The 23,374-nt window shown below is 42.1% G+C and overlaps 2 protein-coding genes and 1 long non-coding RNA gene across 3 annotated transcripts; 2 read left to right on the forward strand and 1 right to left on the reverse strand.

Annotated features, from left to right (window-relative positions):
* Positions 1–120: 120 nt before the first annotated feature.
* Positions 121–5,175, reverse strand: rtraf (RNA transcription, translation and transport factor). Its single transcript, XM_030782044.1, has 8 exons — positions 5,053–5,175; positions 4,411–4,535; positions 2,653–2,752; positions 2,106–2,186; positions 1,405–1,493; positions 1,225–1,293; positions 953–1,001; positions 121–757 (listed from the first exon to the last, which is right to left on the reverse strand). Exons 1-8 carry the CDS (start codon positions 5,111–5,113, stop codon positions 603–605), a joined length of 729 nt encoding a protein of 242 aa, XP_030637904.1. The 5' UTR covers positions 5,114–5,175; the 3' UTR covers positions 121–602.
* Positions 5,176–8,556: 3,381 nt separating this feature from the next.
* LOC115813346 (uncharacterized) lies at positions 8,557–11,043 on the forward strand. The gene is made up of 4 exons (XR_004025292.1): positions 8,557–8,643; positions 9,035–9,127; positions 10,603–10,655; positions 11,013–11,043. It is a non-coding gene; the product is annotated as an uncharacterized LOC115813346 (long non-coding RNA).
* A 2-nt stretch (positions 11,044–11,045) lies between these two features.
* LOC115824135 (zinc finger MYM-type protein 4) lies at positions 11,046–20,712 on the forward strand (the record flags this gene model as incomplete). The annotated part of the gene is given in 23 exon segments (XM_030788244.1): positions 11,046–11,220; positions 11,428–11,770; positions 11,914–12,082; positions 12,503–12,709; positions 12,878–13,025; positions 13,218–13,333; positions 13,490–13,867; positions 14,033–14,183; positions 14,410–14,582; positions 14,717–14,882; positions 15,021–15,108; positions 15,393–15,453; positions 15,752–15,923; positions 16,275–16,405; positions 16,567–16,693; positions 16,938–17,111; positions 17,998–18,071; positions 18,253–18,403; positions 18,739–18,887; positions 19,102–19,216; positions 19,543–19,791; positions 20,055–20,181; positions 20,470–20,712. Coding segments are annotated over 23 exon segments (3,855 nt in total), but the record flags the coding sequence as incomplete, so codon positions are not given.
* Between the last annotated feature and the right edge of the window lie 2,662 nt (positions 20,713–23,374).

Here is a 23,374-nt window from a genome sequence, read left to right on the forward strand (position 1 = left end):
AGTGTTTATTTTTTTTTTTTCTATCTCTGTTTTTGTTAGGCACAGCTGTTAAGAGGTACGTTAAACAGTAAAACTTGTTTTTTCCTCTGATGTTAACATAACGTCATAAACTGGAGTGTCATGCCACTAACAGAATACAAATACAATCCTGTGCTGTGATTTGACAGCAGCAGTCAGCGTGTTTGAATTCAGGCCCATATTAGAATCTCATCGTTTCATTCTCTATTTAAAAAAAAAAAAAAGAATTCAAACAATAAATACCTTCCTGATGTATTTCAGAAATCTTGGCTTTGTCACACCATTTCACCTTTTTTTTTTCTTTTTTTTTTCACAAGAGTGCAAGGCCAAATCAAAACTCAAATCAAATCAGAAGAATTGCTTCCAAACTTTTGATGTCCGCAAAGGAAAAACAAAAAAAACAAAAAAAAAAAATCACAAATATAACCAGTTCAAAAAAGGGAACAGTTCTGGTGTCGGTTAAATAAGGAAATGTTCATAACGCATGTTGTATTCATGTTTGAGGGCTGATTCCGCAGACCGTTCATTCACAGCAGTAGCCAGGGCTAGCCAGAGGGGGGTGGGGGGTGGGTTGGGCCAAGTTGTCATCTGCCCACTTTCCCCAGACGGTGATCTGTCTTTGGGTCGGCGATGATGGCCTGCACGGCTACGATAGCCTCGTTGATCCTGGTCTGCAGGTCACGCAGTTCTTCGATGTGCAGCAGCCGCAGGATCCGAGCGGCTTCGTTCAAAGTGGCATCTACGGAATGCAGTGCCCAAAAAAAAAAAAGATGAGTATATACGTGGGTCACGTGATCGCAAGCGGGTTCCACACTTAAACGACTGCCATTAGAGGGAATCTGAGTGCACTTGGTCTGTAATAATGCGTTTTATACAGATATAAATGGAGCAGTTCTCAAAGTTCAATCAATGCAGACTGACTCCGGACACTTACCGCCAGTATCAAAGCCCAAAATATGCTTATCCAAAGAGACGGGTAAACCCTGTGACAGTACGGGAAGAGACCAAATTTGATTATTAAACAAAACATTGTGCGAAAGGAGGCAGATCAAACTATATATATATATATATATATATATATATATATATATATATACACATACACACACACGCATACTCACACTCAAAGGCTTATAGTGCTGCTTATAGTTTATTTCTCAGGGTTTAGTCAGTGTAACTTTAGACATATCCCCAATTAGCACTTACCTCCTTCGACTGATTGGCTTTCGCTATGGCATCAGGAGTCAGGCGCTCTTGAATGAGGATTCTAATTGCCTTTAGGAAAAGAGGTTAAAAATAAAAAAAGAGCTATAGAAAACTATTTTAACAGAACCGGACTACAGTAAGCCACGATTGGTGGAGTAAACATGGGATTCCATCGCTTACCTTAAGCATCACTAGGTAGTTGTCATGACGCTGAATTTTAAGCAGATTGGCCAGAGCTGTGACTCCAGCCTTGAAATCTGGATTATCAGCTGAAGACAAAAGAACAAAACACAAAATTATATCAAACATGTAAGTCATTTAAAAGAGGAAAACCAAATGTCCATTCAAGCTTAGTTAGTGATTTATTTCAGTTCTGAATTTTTATTTTCCGGCTTTCCACAGTTTTATGACAAAACGCTCGCGCCACACACGATGCATAAGTGTTGTGAAACATCGTAAACACGCGTTTCACAAATGTTGTGTGAACCGTGTAAATTTATTGACGCATTGCGGGGATAACGCAGGCTACCCCTCCCAGTGTCCCCTTAATGAACCACAGTGTCCCTTTGTGACATCATCGACAGAAAGATCCGGAGCTGCAGCTGCGTATCACTGCTTTGCTTCTCACTGCTGATTGTGAGCTGACAGAATATAATCAGACTGCTGGTTCAGGCAGACCTGCTTGGTGAACCGCTTCAGTGAAACAGCTGATCTGTTCAATAAACTACCTAAACTACACAATGTCAACACTGAAGAGAGAGAGAGAGAGAGAGAGAGAAAGCAAACAGGCTGGAAGGCCATGTAAAAGCAAGAGGGGACAGTACAGGGGGCAGGGTGGGGGGTCCAGTTATGAGACGCGGGGACAGAAGAATGACACTCACTGTCCAGATTAATAAGCGGATCCGCGGCCTTCTGAGCGTTGTTGGCTTCCGTCGCTGGCGGGCAGTTCCTGTATTTCTCCACTGCACACAAAAATGTTTTAAAAAATTAAATAGTGGCCAAGCAAAAATGAAAACTGCACCGCAGCAGAGTGACCAGGTTTATTGCTACAGAGTTATGAAGAAAGAATTTCCTTTCCGAATCAAAGCCATATGCTGAGAAGAACGCAAGGCATCTCATATTTATGGGGAATAAACCTGGATGATAAGACAACACATACTATTCAAATTTAGCCTTAGTCCTTATGCTGAAGAGGCAGCAGAGTAACGATCTAATCCTCTAGTATTACACAGCGCAAAGCACTTACACTTGTACAAAAAAACATGTGACACAGCTGCCACCTAGTGGTTCATGAGTGAATCACTAGGTACCTCATTCTACATACATTTACTGCAAATATTAAAATAATTCAACATCACAGTCATGCTTAAACATACTTAAAGAAATACAGTGAAAATTCAGCTGTTGAACATGATGTGGGTACTATACCATTATCCCCATACTCTAAACGAACCGCAAGGCCCAGCAACCAGTCCACAGTTTCCTGTCTGTCTTGAGTACTAAATGGGCAGTTGACATCTTGAAGGTACTATGAGAAAACCAAAAGGTTGTCAATTACAAGATATAAACGCTGCGAAACGGCAAGTTTGATTTCTTAATTATGTCAATATTGGATGCACACATATGGATGCATATTTAAACAAGTGATTATGAATTCCAGATGTCACAATAAGGTAGTGTGGGGTAAGATAAGCCAGTGGGCAAGTTGACCCACCCCCTGTATCTAGGCAACGGTGCACATGTATTGTCATGTGACCAAAAATTCAGGACGCACCCATCATTTCTATCTTGTTGTGATGGAGAGAAGCGCATGGGAGAAGTGGGATTTTTTTTTTTTTTAAACAAAAAACAGTTTTTTGCTTGTCAAAGTAAATTTTCTGCATGTCAGGTATAATGACTTATGTCAAAGCAAATTTATCCAGGTCTAAAAAAATGTATTATACATGTTGGTGATTTGCTAATGTATAAAACCATGTCAATCACTTCGCTGAACTGCCACGCTAGGCCGTTTTTTTTCCCCCAAAATGGTGGTTATGGGGTAAATTGAGCCAGTGGTTCAACTTACCCCACCATAAGGCATTGAAGTTCAGTTAAGTCTCTGAGGTATATAATGGTATTTCAGTTGGGTTTTACACAACTGGTTTGGTTTGTCATATGTTGGCCATTGTAGAAAAGGTATCATGCCAAGAACCTACAAGAGGAGAACCAACTGGGGCTCAACACCCCTTGAAGAGATGGAGAGAGCAGCCATTGATGTCAAGGGTGGAAAATGCATCAGATCAGTGGCAAGAGACAGAAATACTGACAGGTCAACGCTGCAGAGGTACATGGAATTGGCAGAAAGAAAAAACATTCCTGTTCCCCAAAACCGGAAGGGTTTAGCAGGTATGATGTGCAGGAAATGACATGACTCAGTAGGTGAGCATAGACTAACTTATCTTGTGGGCTATAGTTTAATACAGTACCATGATAGAATGAATAATAGCCCACTTTTTTAGGTCGAGATTCAAGAATTTTCACAGCACGCCACCATCCCTCCTGCCATACGCCTGAAGTGACATCTTTGGGAAGGGCTACAGCCTTCAGTAAAACTACATTCGGGGAATACTTTGTGAATCCAACTAAAGTGAAGGACAGGTGACAGAATTCATGTATTTGACTACATCAGTAAAAGTTTATGACGAGGACATACAACAGGTAAGTACATTTACAACAAACTGGCATATGTGTTTACCTAACAGCCATAGGCCTAATTACCAGGGTATCTATTAAGAACTGTTTACTTGCAAATACTTCTTGCTTTGCTTGTAAGGTTTGACTATTCTGATTCTTGTAATTGCTCTTTTCTTTGTTTTACAGGCATAAATTCACTTCAAAAATGAGTTGTACAAAACAGGTGTAACAACAGTGCAGACACCAAACCAGGTAGTGGCAGAAAAAGTAAAAAAAAAAAAAAAAGGCTCATCTTACCCCACTCTCCCCTACATAATATCACATTTTAAAAATTGTTGGCCACCATGTCCTCTTTAATGCTCTGTGGCCTGTACATCACATAGTATAATATAAATAAACAATATTTTGTCTACATCAGAAAGAAACGATAAGACAGCACAGAGATTTATTCTGATTAAACAAAAAACAAACAAAAAACCCCCAGTGTCTAGTTACACTGGCAGTACGTCTTACCTTCTGAAAATAATTAGGCCATTCAGAGCTGGGAATGTTCCTTAGGTTACCTCGATCCTCGATTTTATAGTGTCTGATTTTTTGATCTTCCAGCCAAACCACAAAATTCCTAAATTCTGTCTCGTCTGTGTAGAAAAGCGAGTATTATTATTATTAATAATAATAATATTAACAATCATTCACGCAAGCAAAAGTTATAGCTTCGATGGCAAGCTTCTTGCGTATCTATATTTTAACTCTGATAAACCACACAATTAACTAGTTGGAATGACAGTAGTAGCTAGAAAGCAAAATCTGCATCAGATATCAGACGAAAATCTGAACAATGCATAATCTTAAGTAAAATAATGATAATGAGCTGTTAGCTAGCAACAGAGATGGTAAGCTAACGTTAGCTAAGGAGTTAGGCGACTGACAGCAAGCCAGAGCAAAATAAGTGTGATTACATTCTTAAACTTTAACGTTGCAAAAGCATAAGATTCACTATGACCGTATTTTGACTTTCGGATTTAAAATTAAATTTATAGCAAGTTGAGACGTTACAACTGCACTGACACAAGGCATGAGCCAGGATCCATAGCACCACGTCAACATCCAAAATTTATTTTGCTGCTTCACTGTTTGTACTCGCGCCATTCTTACCTTTACAGTCAAATCCAGTAGGATTGTGGTAGTCCAAGGCCATAAGCTTTCTTTTGAACATTTTTTTGGATAAAGATAGTCACCGGGTTGCTGTGCGAGAATGCTTACCACATAGGTCGAATTGTCACACCGCTAACTAGGTTAGCCTCTAGTACCTTTATGGGAGAACATAGCACATTGTTTTAGCCCCCTAGCCTCTAGGGGCAGTACTGAGCATTTTGTCCTCGCGCTCAAACAGAGCTACCCCAGCTACACCCGAAGTGCCAGCGCTCAAAATCTCAGGCCATATATTATGGTATAGGACCTCCAGCAGGACCTATAGCATGTGGGGCAGGTTTGTTTTTAACAAGCAATGCTCGAATTCTTATCTACGAGCAGACTCAGAATGTAGTGTAATTTTAGTCCATGCCCACCTTAGACTGTACTCTCTTCATACTCCAGCACATTACGTGGCACTGTAAGTACCATTGTCCAAGCCCTATTAAATCCACCGAAGAAAAAGAAGGTGCATGCGTACATGGCGCGCGCCGATTGTATTATTGCTTTGCAGGCCAAATAATTGTAGGCTGTTACAAATATGCATGTTGAAGGGTTGTTTAAACAGAGGCATGCTCTCACTATATCTGCAGTATTAGATTTTTCTGACATTTTCAACTCGAACTGTTAGACTTTTGTGACACTGTAGCCTAATCTCTCTCATCGTTGCATTGTGTGTTGGAAAGAACGCACTGGGGGAGTTTATTATACTGATATTTACACTGCCTGTGTGCATGATCTGGACTGGAGACTGTTTAAATATGACCGAATAATCATCGGATTTGCTATTAGTCACAAGCATGGCGGAATCAGGCAAAATAGAGGTAAGAATGTAGAAAGTCTACCTTAGGTTAACTTCTGATGGTGTTTAGCTGTCTCCACTCAAGCATTTCGATATTGCGAGCATCAGATTTTCAGTGCGATTAGGATTTTCGGACCATCGATAATGTCGTGTAAACATTGTTGTCCGCCTTTTTAAAAGTGTCCCATTCGCAGACTTGTAGCTAATTAATTCGCGTGCGTATGACAGCGCACATTTCAGTGTGGTTTTCGAGTTCAGTGTTTACATTTCAGTGCGTCTCTCTGATGATCTTTTCCGATTATTTGTTTTACCTAACAGTTAGTTCCGGTCGATTAATTTGATTGGACAAGAGATATTCCATTAGTGCTGGAAGTAAGTATAACAGCACTTGGACGTTTTACTATATGTATTACTCCGCTTTACAGGTGTGCCGATCTAACAGTTGATTACGCAAACTTCATTCATTCTAACTTCATTCGCACCTAGCGACAGCGCAGATATGGATACGTCTGTGAAAATAACATTTGACGTAAATTGTGAATTGTCGTCAAATGAGGACGAGGGGGAGGAAAGGAGGTCACATTCTTCTGCACAAATCTCCAGGTGTGCTGATATTACATCAGTAGACCTTGACGAATTAGAGAAAAGCAACAATGAAGAAAACACTGTAAGACAAACGATATGGGCTGTGAACTGCTTTCAGACTTGGCTACGCTTGAAAAGTATCAGCATTGACTTTCAGTCCATTGAGAAGACCGAACTAAATGCGGCCTTGACACAGTTTTATGGATCCATCCGGACGACCAAAGGGGAGCTTTATGGAATCAGTAGTTATATTGGGCTTCGTGCTGGTTTAAACCGCCATATCAATGAGCCCCCTCTTAGCCGTTCATGGAACTTAATACAGGATCCTGAATTCACATCAGCTAATAATGTTTTCAAAGGCATCGTGCAGCAGATTAGAAGGTCTGGAAAAGATAGGACAGCACATCATCCCCCGATTTCAGAGGAAGATCAGCGCATCTTAAAATATTCTGCAGCACTACGTCCAGACAATCCAAAAAGTTTACTGAACAAGATCTGGTATGATATTCAGTTGCATTTTGGACGCAGAGGTAAGGAGGGGAATCGGCATCTTAGACCTGACTCATTCATCTTAAAACGCGACAAAAATGGAGCCAAGTTTTTCACAATGACAACCAGTGAAGAATCAAAAAATGACAAAGACCTGTCGAAGAGAAACCAAGAAAATCTGATAGGAGCTATGTTTGAGGAGCCAGGAAACCCCCTCTGTCCAGTTGCATCTCTTGAAAAATACCTTAGCAAAATCCCACCCACTGCAAAAGCCCTATATCTGCAGCCCAGGAAGACGGCTGTGGTGACAGATAGCATCTGGTATACTGCTGTTCCACTAGGAGTGAATCAGCTGTCACAAATGTTGCCCAGGATGTGCAAAGAGGCAGGGACACGGTCTTCTTACACTAACCACAGCCTGAGAGCAACTGTGATACAAAAACTGTCTGATGCAGGACTTGATGCGAGGAAGATCATGGCAGTGAGTGGGCGCAGGTAAAATGTTAACATAAATATGAGTAATAACAATGATGTGATTTATGATGATTTGTGTCACACCTACAAAAAAAACAACTGTTTGTCTTGCAGGTCTGAAAGCTCCCTAAGCAATTATTGGAAACCATCCCTGGAGACCAGGAAACGATGGAGCAACATACTGTCATATCAAAACTCAGAATCCGATATGCCAACAAAGCAACAATCAAGAGACTCATGGCTGCTCACTGGCTGCACACGCAATGGAAACCGGCGGATACATGTACAGTATATGATAAAAGTAGCAAGATAGCCTGCGGTCTGGAAACGGTTTACGTGTTGCTTGGCAACATTTTGTTAGCTCACGGAGTCGTAACGGAACTACTTTTGTTGGTGGAGTCGAATAAACGACAAAAATCAAAATCTGTTGTCTCAACTTTCTTGATACCATTTCTTGATGAATAGCTTTGTTTGTAGAACTGTTGTGTAAAAGCAGTATCACACTCCAGACTGTCCTGATGCTGTATATCTGCATGGCTATGATTTTCTGCAGCGTTTGGCCTCTGGCCTCCTACCAATGACCTGATGACAGCCTTGCTGGTATCTTGTATAATGGCACTCTCTCGTGTGATCTCGCTTAATTAAATGATCTGTTTTTGTATATGTATATGATTCTGTTTAATCAATTTCTCATGTTCTCAAAAGTAACTCCAAATTTCTTTAAACATCTGTCAAAATCCAGCTTGGGGACAGCGTAACGGAGGAACTTGGCAGAGAGACGGATGACAATGGTTTACGTGGCTTACCAGGTGCAGCAAATCTCCGTTTAGTAACTTCCAAACAGTCAAATGCATCTAACTTTATGCATAAGTTAAGCTTGTGTTTACTTTTTTTATCCTTGATTTCCCTCCCAGGTAGTGAGGATGAGGCATCACGGGGACAAACAGATGATTCCACACTGACCAGTGGTCATTCTCGACATGTAGTGCCAGACATAGGCCCTAAAGGAGAGGAGGAAGAGCTAGATGGGTTTCCGGTATACGGAGCTGACGAAGAGGACTGGGATATAGATGTCATGACCAAAACAGAACTGAATGCACACGACATCAAGAGTGAGCTGGACACACAGATTGATGAACAGCCTGACTCATTAGACACTAATGACAGTCAAAGTCGTGGAACTTTGCCCACTCATTCAGATAAAGGTGAGTCTGTATCTTTATTTATATGCTCATGTGTGTCATCTGAAGTACAGACAATTGGCTTGCATGAGATTCAGGCCTTTTTTCATACAGCTGATAGACATGGTACATTTGGATGGTGGAACAACTTCGATAGAGCTTCCTACACCTACAAACGTCCCCTTGATAGTCTTCTACATAACCAACAAACACTGCAGATCAGCCAGTAGATGCCATTGAGATTTCAATGCACAGTACAGCTTGTACAATTTCCTTGTTTGAATCACTTCAAATGATTCTGTGAGTAGAATTCATGAGAAGACGTTTGCGTGCAACAACCTGAACAATGTTTTTTGACACTTTTCGCTTGCTTTATGGATGATGTCCTTGTACTCTGCTTACCTGTCCTCAACAGTAAGTTCTGAGACAGCTGAGAGAAGAGAGAAAATGCCTGAGGAAACACAAGATACTGCTTCTTCTCACTCCTCATCACCTCACAGCAACGGAAGTAAGAATGCCATCTTTAAGATGTCACTATCAGTGTACAGGCAATCCATAAAAATACCAAACGTGCTTTCTGCGTATTACATGAGTTATTTCGGGGCTATTATTTTATGAAATAATAAGGGCTGCCCCCGACCAAAGATTTTCGTAGTTGACTAGGAGTTAGTTCAAGCCATTAGTCGACTAGTCGTTGCACGTTTATGATATTAAATTAATTATTAAAACATATTTATTACACGGCTTTGTTGAATACTCGATTCTGATTGGTCAATTACGGCATTCTATGGTCTGTTATTTCTGAATAGCAGACCGCTGCTATGAATAACAGACCGTTGCTATGGAACTATTTTTTTTTAGCGGAAGCAATAAAATCATTTTTAAAGCAGTAAAACCATTTTATACTCGCTGTACATTACACCTTACATGTTTTTGGGGCATCAGAAAATGGTTTGTGTTTTAGGGCTGAGAAAGAATGTTATAAGTAATATTGTCAGCATTGTGATACATCACAGAGTGATACAAAACAATAATAATGAGCCTTTAAAATACAGACTTTACAAGCACATGAACGAAGCGAGCAGCCTGTTAACGACAATGCTAACGGCAAAAGCGGTAATGACTCTGAATGCGTCGTAACAGCCAGCAGGGAGGCTTAACATTTTGATAGTTTATTTCAACACAGTATAACATCACACAGTTTATGAACTTGCAACACCAACACAATAACTTATGAAACAAATGATAAAAACAGCCTTTTGTTAAAATCTAAATTGAACAAACATTTTCATTTCTTTTTAAAATGTAAATAAATATAATTTTGTCTTTCTTTCTTTCTTTCTTTCTTTCTTTCTTTTCCATCAGTGTTGCTAGCCATCGCAGTTCTAGCTAGCCAGCTCCCGGCCTCGCTGGCTGGATGCTAGAACGTTAAATTCTGTTAAAGAGCGCCTGGCCAGCTCACTTTCGTAACTACATATGTATACAAACGCTTAAAAACGGACAATATCCCGTTTATTTGTTACAACTGTATACACCATGGTAAAGTATTGGGATTGAAGTATCTGAGTGGCAGCAACATCTGTTCTCCCAGGCTGCCATACCATTAGGCCATTAATTATTTAGCATAATGGAATTAATAATCTTAGGCTATTTACATGTTCCAGATGACAAGACATGTTTGAAGTTGATGAATGATAGGTAAATCTTTGCATTGCAGAGTTTGCATGTCACCTTCTTGGGGTCGTCCCCCCCACGCTCGAAATGATCCCACACCTTGGATGATTTCCTGCCTGACAGTCTAATAACTTTTTAACAATGAGGCGCAGCTACCAAATGGAGTTTGAGGGGTTTTTTATGTCTCCTGTGACTAACCGACCAGTGAAAACTCTGTTGACTAAAACTCTTCTTGTCGAAGAACGGTTTGGTTGACTATCAGGGGGGCATCCCTAGAGGTAATACACAACTAATTTATCATTTTTTCAGATGGAGGGGTCCAGCAGGCTCAGACGGGAGAGAGCAGTTGTCAAAATGTTTTGGTAGGTGTTCAGCTATGATCGATTTTACTTGGAAAGTCAAAAAAAAAAAAAGTTACGGGGGTCTGAGAGCAGAAGTGGAGATTTTATGAAAACTCGAACAGTGTATTTGATATCTGCTGTGCACCAGATGTAACAATGAATAAATGCAGCATAGATATTAAAGAACAATATTTAAGGCAAAAAAGGAATTTTGCTTAGCAGTCAGTTGTCACACAGATGACCTGTTACATCTAGCATTGTTTGCAGAATTCCAGATGAATATAAAGCTCTCATTGGATCACTGCAGTGTTTTTCTTGAAATGCTTTATTTGTGAATGGGTGACAGGATCTAATTGTTGTTTCTTTTGTCATTCTAAGGGCTCTGAGTGTATGGTGGAGGAGGCTTATAGGGGGGAGGTGCCACACTCCCCTTTGCTGAAAATTAAGGATGAGCCAATAGATGAAGGCTATGACAGTGCCCTAATTCCTCAATCTGGTATTGGTCGTGTTAAAGAGGAATTAGAGAATGAACTGAAAATCAGCTCTGTCTTCTCTGTGAGAGGAAATCATAGTGAATCCCATCCTGGTAAGGGAACCCTCAATTTACATTCGTACACGTTTTGCTACCACTTTGCATGGTCTCTGTGCCTCACGTTGCAAGTACTAATAGCACTAATAGTTCTAGTTCTGTTTCTAAATTTCACATAATAAATCTGTCCACTCATTGTTGTATGCGGAGCACAGACGGCTTTTCTGTTCGGGTAATCGTTCTTCTTTTCCTTCTCTCACACAGCGTCCCAAGCCTCCTCTTTCTCCGACGAGGGCCAGTCCGCTCAGTCCGCTATTGTAACTCATTCAGTCCAATCACAGCATCAGTCTCAATCTCTACCACAAGCCCAGTCTCAGCCTCCAATCCAGAACCTTCCTCCACCACTTCCTCCTGCTCCTCCCCCTCCTCCTGCTTTGACTGTTCGTGTGTCCTGCTCAGGCTGCTCCAAGGTCCTGCAGAAGGGTCAGACTGCTTTCCAGCGAAAAGGCTCCAACCAGCTCTTCTGTTCCACCGTGTGTCTGACGGGGTTCAGCCTCCCCCCACCTGTTGCCATTGCCCCCAAAAAAACCTGTCACCTCTGTCTCAAGTGAGTTTCCCCTCCCCCTTTCCAAATCAAACTCATGTCAGAAATATATCTGTGACAATTTGTTCAGTTAAAATATTGTTTTCACATCTGATCTGAATTGCTTTTACCGATGTATCATTCCACATACGTCTTATCCACCGCAGGGTGATTTCAAATCCGAAGGACTTGATCAAAGTGCCAGTGGATTTTGATTACACTCTGAAAGAGTTCTGCAGCCAGGCTTGTCTAAGCATCTTCAGATCCAAGTCTCTGTCAGACCCTCCGTCCAAAGATCTCACACCTAAATGCAGTGTGTGCAAGAAGGTCGGCGAGGTAAAGTTTCACGTTTTATTTGCCACATGCCAAGGTACAGTCATGTGGCAGTGACATACAGTCACATGCCAATGACAGTCTTACACGTCTGTATGAAGATAATGATGACGTAACTCTTCTCAGAAAAAATGCAACATCATCTAGGTTTTTTTGGGGTTTTTTTTTTGTATTAATTGTTCACGTCTTGCAAAAAAAGCTCTCAGTCCAACTCAAATTAAAAGAACAAAATGTCTTGATTTGCTGTTAACTAAAAGTATGGCTTAAAGTTCTTTTACCATAAAACTAGAAATACACAAGATGAAATCTCAGTAACCTTATTATATTAATATACGTGGAGTACGAAGTGATGAGATGGGAGGTGGTTTATCAGTAGTATTCAGTGGTTGTTCAGCACCTGCAACTTATCTCTCCCCCTATCAGATTCAGCACGAGGTGAATCATCAAGGCATCATTCACAGGCTGTGCAGCGATGACTGTTTCTCTCACTTCCGCCTCTCCAAAAGGCTTAGCATGAGCTGCTGTGAGGTGTGCAGCAGCTGCAGTGCCTCCGGAAACTACCACTTACTCAAGATCGAGGATTCTGTCCGAAAGTTCTGCAGCCCCGCATGCATCACCACCTTCAAACAGGTAATTCTCACTCATCCGCGCGTCTCCGCTCCCTCGACCTTTTGTCTCTTCGGGCTGTTTAAATGGTGTTTTTTCCACCGCACGAGTCTCTTTAATCTTTCAATGTCAAATGGATATCGCTTTGCCGTCCCAATCCCTCTCTGACCCTGGCTGTGACCCTGACTCCAGAAAAGCGGGAAGAAGGCTCCCTGCCCCTACTGTACTTCTTTCAAACCAGTGGAGCAGATGGTGGAGGGCACAAACTCACAGGGCGTGACTGAGTTCTTCTGCTCCTCCCAATGTGTGACCAACAGCCAAGCATCACACTCCCTGACAGGTAAGCTTTGCATCAGCGTTTGGCGTGTATAATTATAGTTGCGGGGACCAAGCAGGGCGTGCCCCATGGTGCGCGATTAGCAGGGTGTGATTTTGATGTATCACGTTTCAGTTATAAAGCTATGTGGAGATGAAGAAAAGAAAAGGTGTACATTGTTTGTAGCTGTGGTAAAATCTTGCATTTTGCTGCCAGGTGCCTCATTCCCCTGCACAAACTGTCACATTAAGGCTGTTCCTCAGTACCATTTGGCTATGGCTGACGGATCCATCCGGAACTTTTGCTCCTATGACTGTGCGGTGAAATTCCAGGTGTTCTATTCTAACTCCCACCTAAAAAAAGATTGCATTATCGCTTAGCCTTTGTCAGTTTGTGCTGTGTTATTGCTTTCTACACTTTTTTATGATGTGTTATCCATATGAAGTTTTCAGGGGTTTTTTTCTCACTTAAATTTGTTACTTTTTAAGGAGGCGCTAAGCAGGGTTGGATCCTGTGCCCAGATGAATGGTGGCCATACCGCCCCAGGGGCTCCTCCACTGAACGATATCCCTGGCTCCCGTGGAGCGCCACACCCACACCGGACACCACCGCATCTTCCATATAACCTCACTTCGCCCTACACACCAGCTCAGAACCATGCTCTTATAACTCCATATGTGACCACCTCAAACCATAATGCTGCTTTAACCCACATGTCCGCTCCTGGTGTCCCAGGGCTGGCAAACATGCACGAGCAACCCCAGCAACAAACAAACTGTCCCCCTTTGGCCCAAAGCACCGTCAGACTCACCTGTAAACAGTGTCAGCAACAGTTCAGCTCCAAGCCAGAGGTCTTCCACTATAAGGTATATCACTGTTTATCACTTTTTTTTTTCTTTTTTTTTTTAATCTGTGCTTGTGTTAGATGCAATGTGTCTCACACTGTGTGTGTGTGTGTGTATGTGTGTGTGTGTGTGTGTGTGTGTGTGTGTGTCTGTGTCTGTGTGTGTCTGTGTGTGTGTGTGATTCAGAATCTGCTGGGACTGTTCTGTTCACGAACATGCTGTGAAATATTTAAGAAGAGCAACAACATCACGGCAGTTTGCGAGTACTGCAGACATGAAAAGGTGATCAAAGATATCATCAAATTTGAACATCAGCTACGACCCTTCTGCTGTGAGGGTGAGTGTTATTTCTGCTCTCTGTTTTTTTGGGGTTTTTTTTCCCCCCCTCACATTGCTGCTGTGTCGCACATAACGGGCACCGAGGAGTCAATGAATGTCGGCCCTGTATCTCTCTCCTAAACGGGATCTCATTATCACCTACTCCGTACTGTCTCTCATGCCAGTTTCTCAGCGGTTTCTGTCACTGTGTCCTTCTCACCAACGCCTCTATTCCCCTGTAACAGGCTGCAAGTTACTTTTCAAGCACGACCTCACAAAACGTGACGGGAGTCATTGTCGGATATGTGCCTACTGCACCAACATGACCGTCAAAACTATTCAGAACCACTTCGGAGGCAAACTGGAGGAGTTCTGCACAGAGGAGTGCATGTCCCTGTATACGGTGCTTTATTACGAGGTCAGAGGAGTACAAAAACAGCAATATCCATAACCTTTTCACAAAAGTGACTATTTTTTTTTTCTTTTTAAAAGGTCCCCCCCCCTCTCTCTTGTGTGAATTAAAAGGTTCTTCTTTGTCTTCGTTTGCATCAGATGGCGAAATGCGATGGCTGTAAACGACAGGGGGCGCTGTCTGAGGCCCTGAGGTGGGGAGGAACAGTGAAACACTTCTGTAACCTGCATTGCATGCTTCAGTTCTGCGTGCTGAGCGCTCCACCCGTTCAGCCAATGAGCTCCGGCCCGGCCCCTCCCTTCTCAGGTAACCGCAGAATTATGTGTGCAAATGGCATGGGGCTTTTTAAACCAAACCATCAGTCAGACTGTGAACTATGACCTCTATGGGTCAGAATGATACAGTTATGTTTTGTCTCTTCCACCACAGGGCTTGTGCCCACAGCAGGTGGCAATCCTCAGGCTCCACTATCCATCTCTAAGGACATGCCCAGTATTGGTGGAGTAGTCTCTCTCGCCTCCACCCTTCCAGGGCAGCCTCAGGACCCAGGCAACAGTGCCGTCACAGGTAATCAACCTTCAAACAAATGCCTTTACCCAGACGGCACCGCACCGTATCTCAGTTAGCGCAGCGGCGTTTGTGTCAGTGTAGGAATGAAAGAAATGACTTGTGAATTTCTGGAATTTCAGCCGCGAGTTAGCTTCATTAGCGTCATTAGTGTTTTTTTGGTTTTTTTCTCTCAGACAGACAAATGTTTGACCTTAAGCTTTTCATCAAAGAATTTATGCAATCAAACACAGAAAGAATTTTGAACAGCAATGTTTCTTTTGCAGGAACTCTTCCTACCTCAAATAGCCATTCAAAAATTATTGGAGATGTAAGTACACTGATTTTCCTCAGATATTTCACTTGTGGAACGGCAGTCAAAAAAAAAAAGATCTTTTGGAATGTCTCTCAATCAGGATTGATCTGTGATATATTTTTGAAAATGTTTTTACTTCCGTGTGCGCTTATTAATTTGTGACGCTCTCAATGATAAAGCCGAAAGAAGTCTTGTCCCGGACCCCTGGCTTAAGATTCTCTTTGCTAATTCTGTTATGAATCACACCTTCGTTTAAGTAATGTGTTTCTAAAAAAATTCTTTCTCTCCTGTGTGTGTGTGTGTGCGTGTATAGGCAAGCACACAGACAGATGCCATGGTTCCTCCTGCTCCCCAGAGGAGAATGCTGAAGAACAAGGCTCTGATGTGCAAACCCATCATTCAAGAACAGTCTGTCCAGTGTGACTCTGAGACATCTAGAATAGACTTCCACACGGGTGAGCCACATCCTTCAAATACGGAATGACGTCTCTCACGTAAACTGAAGACGCCTTTTGTTGCTTTGCTCAGGTTTGGTAATTCTGCCTTTGTTCCTAACAGTGGTGAAAGACAAGTGACAGAAAGTAAGAATTTTGAAGTGCGTTTTTTTTTTTTTCCATCACAGTGGGAGATCAAAACAGAGAGAAAGTGAGATTTTATGATACTTTTTTTTCCTTTTCTTTCTTTCTTTTTTTTTGCTCAGAGTGGTGTATGAAAACGGAGAGGTAGTAAACTGTTGTAATGGTGGAGTTTTGTTTTTTTTTGTCACAATGGTAGATGAAAACAGAGAGAGAAAGTGAGATTTTATGGTTCTGTGAGTGTTTTTTTTTTCCCTGCAGTAGTGGATGAAAACGGAGAGAAGGTGAAATACGTACCTGTACCAGTGCCAATTCCTATGCCAGTCTACATTCCATTGCCCATGCATCTGTATACCCAGTATACTCCAGTGCCCGTTGGACTCCCACTGCCCGTATGGCCCTCTCTCTCATTTTTCTTTAATATTAGGCAGCTCTTTGATGTTTTGATACTTGGTCGGAGATTAAACGTTGGCTTTGTGACATACGTTATAGGGCGTGTGCCGGTTATTCATTAGAAGTTTGGAGTGATCTACTTTCTCTTGTGTTGGTCCAGGTGCCTGTACCTTTGATGATGTCTGCCTCACCAGGCCCCTCAGAGTCCCAGCCCAGGGTTGCCTCTCAGGCCTCTGTGGATGCTGAGGAGACGGAGAAAGACAAAGACAAGTCTGTGTCCCACGGAGGTAGTGGATCATGAACCTGTTTCACGCTGCCTTTGAGCCATTTTTAAAAGTGGCTCTTGTCAAGTTTTTTTTTTTTTTTTTTTTGGCTTTCCTCATCTTGCTTGGAGCTGTTTGTTGTGTTGAAACCTATTGCGTTCAGACATGATTTCGCAGCACGATGTTTCACCTCAGAGCCCTACCTTTCCGTAAAATGTTTTTAATAGAGCCAAACCTTTTTTTTTTGGCTTTTATAAATATTATCCAGACCAGGGGAGTACATACAGTGGTGATGTGGAGTCTGAGGCCAGGTCAACTCCTCAGAGCTGGATGGAGGACACGGTCACTGTCCAGCAGTCACTCGGAGCCCAGTCTGAACCTGACGCCTCCAGTGCTTCAGCACATTCCAGTCAGCTCCACCTGGAGGCTGACTTTCCTCGTGGTGAGTAGTACCCAAGCTGGAAAAACAGCACACAAACCATAGCAATGGGCAGTAACTAGCTGTTCATTCTTATTACATAATATGCGTTGTTGATGGGTGAGATGCCGTCTGATTGGATCATAAAACTAATGCGGAGGCATATTGTAGGAGCTTAAGTGATTAAGACTATAGAACTTAGAGATATTTCATGAGACTAAGGTGGTGTTGGCACACCTGTTTAAGATGGGCATAATTCCTGACTCGGATGTGTGTGTATAATTTAGAGCTGCGATGGAAAACAGATTAGCAAGCCTGAATCAGCTGACTGAATATCAGTGTAGGGCGTGAGCGAGCAGTTTAATCCAAAACAATCTACGAAAAACTTCACAGAGGAGGGTTCTTCTGCCAGGCCTTCATCCACCTAAAGTGCTTTGTTTCGGGGGGTATAGAAGTGAAAAGAAGCCATTTTGAGGATTATCTGTATTAAATGGTGAAGTGTGTATGATGTGATTGGAGTGTTGTCTTAAAGGATGACAGGAGACGAGTAGTCACTCACCGGTGCCAAACTGTAAACCACTGCTGACTCATTTACCGCTCAACAGCCAAATGAAACTTTTAAGGGAGATTCCAGAGTGTCAAATGAGGCAGCACTTTTCACCAACAATGAAACATCGAATAATGGAATTTCCTGTGGAAAAATGGCTATCACATCTGTCCAGGAGCGTTCCAGACACTAGTTAGGATGCACCCAAACTGCACTGTCAGCTCGGGGTCACCCAGTGCTATGTTAAGACATATTGTATTCGTGGTTGATGTATTTTGTCAGTTACCTGTGCGTATACACTTTTTCATCATTGTGTAACTCTGTTTTTTTAATGCTTTAATGCTTTAAATGATCCCTCTGCAGATAAGGAGCACATGATGACAATCAGACTTCAAGAATGCAGGAGAGGCGAAGACAGCATCCCTCCCAGGAAAAAGGTATTCATTTTTTTTTTCCTGGCTTTCACAGCACTACACAGTGACATGCAGCTCCCTTCCCTGTTGTGAGGAAGAATGACTCAACTACACCCACAGTTGTCGTCACACGATTTTGAATAGGCTAAAGCGTGGGCGGGTGTGTGTGTGTGTGTGTGTGTGTGTTGGTGTGTTTGTTCGGCAGATTCGAAGGCGTTCAGCAAAAGATGCGTCACGCAGCGCGAAGCCCCCCTCTGCTCGCTCCAAGCTAAGCCACACGTACGGACTGAATGCCTGGGTTAGCTGGGTGCGGAGCAGTAAACAGAACACTGCCAGTCAGCTGACCCAACGCGACTGTGAGTGATTCACATGAATCTTCTTCCAGTCTTTCCAGACACTCAGGCTCAAATGAACCAACTGTTGCCAACACACTCAGATTGGATTTCCTTTTCACCCAAACTATGCGGCGTTGAATAACTTTGCATACGACTTCACAGACTGCATTGTTAAAGCAATGTTGATTTATTCGGGAAGTGGACAAAAACGCTTTCGACATAAAAGCAGTGATTGATTTATGCGGTGGTATGATTTCAGTAGTGATGACCCAGGTGTAATTTTGTATTTATTCCGTCTGGTTGCTTTACGTCTCTTTTACAGGTTGTTTCACGTCTCTCTCTCTGTGTTTTTGTAGGTTCTGTGGATGTGAAAGAAGACGTGTTGGAGTGCAGCTCAGAAGAACTCCGTTATGGTCTCTGCCGCTTTGTCAAGGAGGTACGCCGGCCAAACGGACAGTCTTACACCCCCGACAGCGTCTTCTGTCTCTGCCTTGGCATTCAACAGGTACGAACCCCACAGAAAACGATTACTTTTTACTTAGAAATGTTTAAGTTATGTGCTACTTCCCTTTATGCCTAATTCCCACTGTCCATATGATAGTTTTAGTTCCTGAACTTTTGGAAATGTTTGCTCCTGTTTTCTCTCTCTCTCTTTCTCTCTCTCTCTCTCTCTCTCTCTCTCTCTCTCTCTCTCTCTCTGTCTCTCTCTCTCTCTGTAGCATCTTTTTGATTGTGGGAGGATTGAAAATATCTTCACAGACTCGTTCTACAGGCCGTTCATTACGGAGATCACCCAAATGCTTAAAGATTGGGGACAGTCCTTACCCCCGAGCGGTACCACAGCTGACATGCTTTTCTTTCTCAGCATGTTTTCTTTACGTGCCCCTCTTAAGAGTTGTAACTTTTACGGCACTAGTAATCCGAAGGTCAAAGCGATGTTTATTAGACTTAAAACAAAAGTTGTCGCGTGTGTTATTTCATGTTTGAGCTTTGCGATGTACATGTTTGAGCTTTGTGATGTACAATCCTTTTTTTTTTCTAATTGTGGACTGTGGATTTTAGTTTACTCATGGAAAAGAAAAAGAATTGAGACATGATACTGATTTCTTATTGATAAATCTTGTGTGACCTTTTTGACCGTCTCTGGTGTGTGTCCTCAGGGCTCTCACAGTCGCAAATTCTGGAGGAGCATTTGTGGCAGTGTAAACAGTTAGGTGCCTATTCGCCCATGGTGCTGCTAAACACGCTGCTTTTCTTCTATGCTAAGCTGCTCAAACTAAGAACCGTGAGTCAGCACCAGCGCCTAGCCTTCTCCAGAATCACCCGCTGCTGCAGGGTCACCAAGAATGGGAAGATCTCTTACCTCCGGATCAGGGCAGCGGGCCAATCAGAAACCAAGCCTGTGAGCGGTGAGTGCCCAGCTGAGAGATACCTAAGCTATCAAAGATACTTGCCCCTTGTCAAGACCTCTATTGCTTTGATGGCTACCTGTGTAGTGGGGTCTAATGTGCCTGTTGCTGAATTAAGAAGGTATAAGTGAACTGAGTAAAAATATTTTGGGGAACATAGAATGTAGTGGCCATACTCTGCACCATTTACCTGTTGTTTACTGAGTACAGTTATAAGTTGGTCTGTTGTTTTGTTTTGTTTTTTTGGCTGTTTTTGTCCTTAGAGAGGCTAGCATTACCTGCTAAAAGAAAGATGGAAGAAGATGAGGAAGAGGATATGGAGATGCAGGAGAACACTGAGAATCCTTTACGCTGTCCTGTCAGACTCTACGAATTCTACCTCTCAAAATGGTGAGGATCCTGAAACTACAAATAACCGTACTTAAAAGATAAATAAACAAGCAAAAGCTATCTGTTGTGTAGCTGTACTGTGAAATATGAGTACAGAAGGGCGTGCGAAAATGCTCAAGGGTACCATTATGAGGGTACCATCTGCAGCATATGAGGGCTAATGTGAATTCAATACCCCGCATTCCTTTTCTCTGCCTCAAATCACATTGCTGTGCTGAATTCTCACACCGTGCTAGATAGGTTTAGACTTATTTGATTTGTGTTGATCTGATTGCCTCCTCTTTACAGCTCAGATCCTATGAAGCAGACCCCGCACCTGTTCTACCTACAGCCAGAGCCGTCGTGTTCTGTCAACAGCCCTGTGTGGTTCTCTAGCCAGCCACTAGAGAGCGACATGCTGGACAGCATGCTCACGCGCCTCCTCGCAGTGCGAGAGCTCCATTCGGACTCAGAGCGGCCGCACCAACCGGTCTCCACGGACGACGAGAGCTCTCAGTAAGCACTCATAAAGAGAGGCGAAACGACAGAGAGCCATCTTTTCTCACCCACATCTTCCTCGCAAAGCAAGAACTCCGTATCGCCAATGAGAGAGAGACGTCAGCTAATGGAAGAACAACACCGAACTCCCACACACTCCTCGGACTCACGGGACAGACTGATTAATACGCTGAAGTATCGTTACAATGCCATTAAAATGCTAGACAGCAAACCAGCTGAGAATATGATGCTTAGAGGCGCAGTGCTGACACTGTTGATGACTTGAAGACCTGGCTCTTGATGACCCAGTTGACACAGAATTCGTTTTCAAATTACCTCAAGTTTATTCAGTTTCATGTCTTCTTTTTGTTTTTGTTTTTTTTTTGTTTTGTTTTTTTAACCAAAATACCTTATTCTGCAATTCTTGCATGCCATTCAGTTCATTAGAAAGGTTATTTTGATGTAGCATATTTCACTGGTTTTAGAGAACTGAAAAACACTATGAGTAGATGCTCAGCGGTATTGGTATTACAGACTAGGTATGACTTGGTTGTCAGGCCTGAGAATTTTAAGAATGTGTAAGAATTATGTTATTTGTGTGGTATTATGCTGCTAATGGCAGTTTTAACAGAGAGAATTAAAGCAAGAGGAGAATTTAAGCAAGCTCTGAAGTTGCCTACTTTTCAATCAATGGAGAAAAACATGTGATGGCTAAGTTTTGTTGTGAATGATAATGTTTGAACCTTACTGTTACACATTTTTACCATGGTTTGGTTGTGCAATGCACTGTTTAATTACATTTATTATGTACCAGCTGAATTTCATCGTGTGTCGTCCTATTTCTCGAGAATTTAAATTTTTTTGAGTACGATTCGTCTGTTGCTCACAAAGCACTGGTAATCTGTTCTCTGCATATGGCTTTTCAGCTTTTTTCGACTTTGACATTTGCAGAAAACTACATTTGAAACGACCCTGAGTAGAGGAAAGTGTCACTTGCAAGAAAGAAATAATCACATTTAAAGAGCTATAAGCATCTATTGTTGTAATCCCTACTCTTTGGAATTAAACATCATGAAAATCATTTTCACCCCAAAAAAAAGCACTCTGTTAACGGATATGAATATTAGCTTGCCAACAGAAAAGTCCGAAAATAAAAAGCTCGTTTTCATTAAGGAATTTTTCAATCTTAATACCCCCCCCCCCTTTTTTTTTTTACCCTTAAGTTGCTCTCCAGAATTTTTAGTGAGGACATAAAGCTGGTCCTGACTGAAAAGCTGGATCAGATGTTATGGCCTTGACGGCAATCAAACCAAAACATGTAGAAAAACAAAGAAAAAGAAGAAAACAGACATGATTATGCAGATATTTGCACAAATAGTTCCAGTGCCGACCTGCGATGTACAGCCAATTGTCATTTGCTGCCATGGTAACAGAGATGAGGTCTGTTGCTTGTGCGCTATCCTGGATTGTGAATGCTTTTCCTCCTAGAACGATGTACATTTCAAAACCGAATTGAAAATATTTCATGTAGACGCCATCAGGACATTAAGTAACAGTCTATTGATGTCCAAAGCCAAAGCCCTTACTGTGGCCTCTCAGTAGGTAGAAATATTTCTCTGCTGGGTACAGAAAAACTAGGCACATCTCTGTATGCATAATTCACATTCGTTTATGTGACTATGTGTGTCATTTTATCCATTTTGCCTCCATAGATTTTTAGTCTGTCAAGGATTTGCTTTGTGTTTGTGCTGCCTGTGTTAAAGAGTGTGTGGGTGTACCTAGGACATGAAGGGTGTGATGTGAGAGGAGAGTGTGTGGGGGATGAGGGGTGTGATGATGTCAGTCAAACAATGCATAAGAGTTACTCACATTGTACAGTTTATAAATTAATGTCAACAAGCAGAAAAAAAAGATGTTTTCCCATCTTAAGCAATGACAGTATGGTCTATGTGTTAAATTCAAACGAGGTCTCTCACAGTCCAGAGGATATGAGAGCATAGATAAATTGAGCCTGATTTCCCTTGTGTTAGTTGTCTAGAGTAAAAATCTAAGCCATCCCATTAGAGGTCAAACCCAAATTTAGAGGAAAGTGAGTGAAAGTAAATGAACAAATGAGAGGTGAGAAAAAAGTATTAAGCTCTTGATAACTGCTAAAGCCCTGAAGCAGCCTCAGAACACGGGGGAGGGGAATCAGCGATTGAGAGGGAGACAGAAAAGGAGAGAGAGAGAGAGAGTGAAAGAGAGGAGAGAGAGAGAGAGGGGAGAGAGAGAGAGAGAGAGAGCTGGCGGTGGTGTTAAAATAAGAGGCCATTTGTCAAACAAGCAGTGTTTCTGTACAAGAGGAGACAAGATTCGATAGACTGCGAGATAGCGCTGAAATACTGGCTATGCCTGGATTTTGTGGACATTTTCCATATTTGGACTGCCAGAGAACAACGGACAGTCCATCTGTTATGGCAGTGATGTTGTGATTTCTGGGGAGAGGGACTTCATCTGATTATATTACAATGAACAAAATGATATTTTTTCTGAAGAGGCACTGCAAACAGAGACCATGGAAAAGCTTATAAATGCATCAAGGATTACAAAGAGCAGTGAGTTGTTTTTGTAATGATTTATATATACATATATTTTTTTGAATGTCAGATTTACGAAGTTCTCAAATAAAAGTGTACTGTGTGCTCCAAGAGCATTAGCTCTGCTTGTATTTAGCGGA

Source organism: Chanos chanos, chromosome 1 (assembly GCF_902362185.1).
Source record: "Chanos chanos chromosome 1, fChaCha1.1, whole genome shotgun sequence".
In the NCBI taxonomy this organism is placed as follows: Eukaryota; Metazoa; Chordata; class Actinopteri; order Gonorynchiformes; family Chanidae; genus Chanos; species Chanos chanos.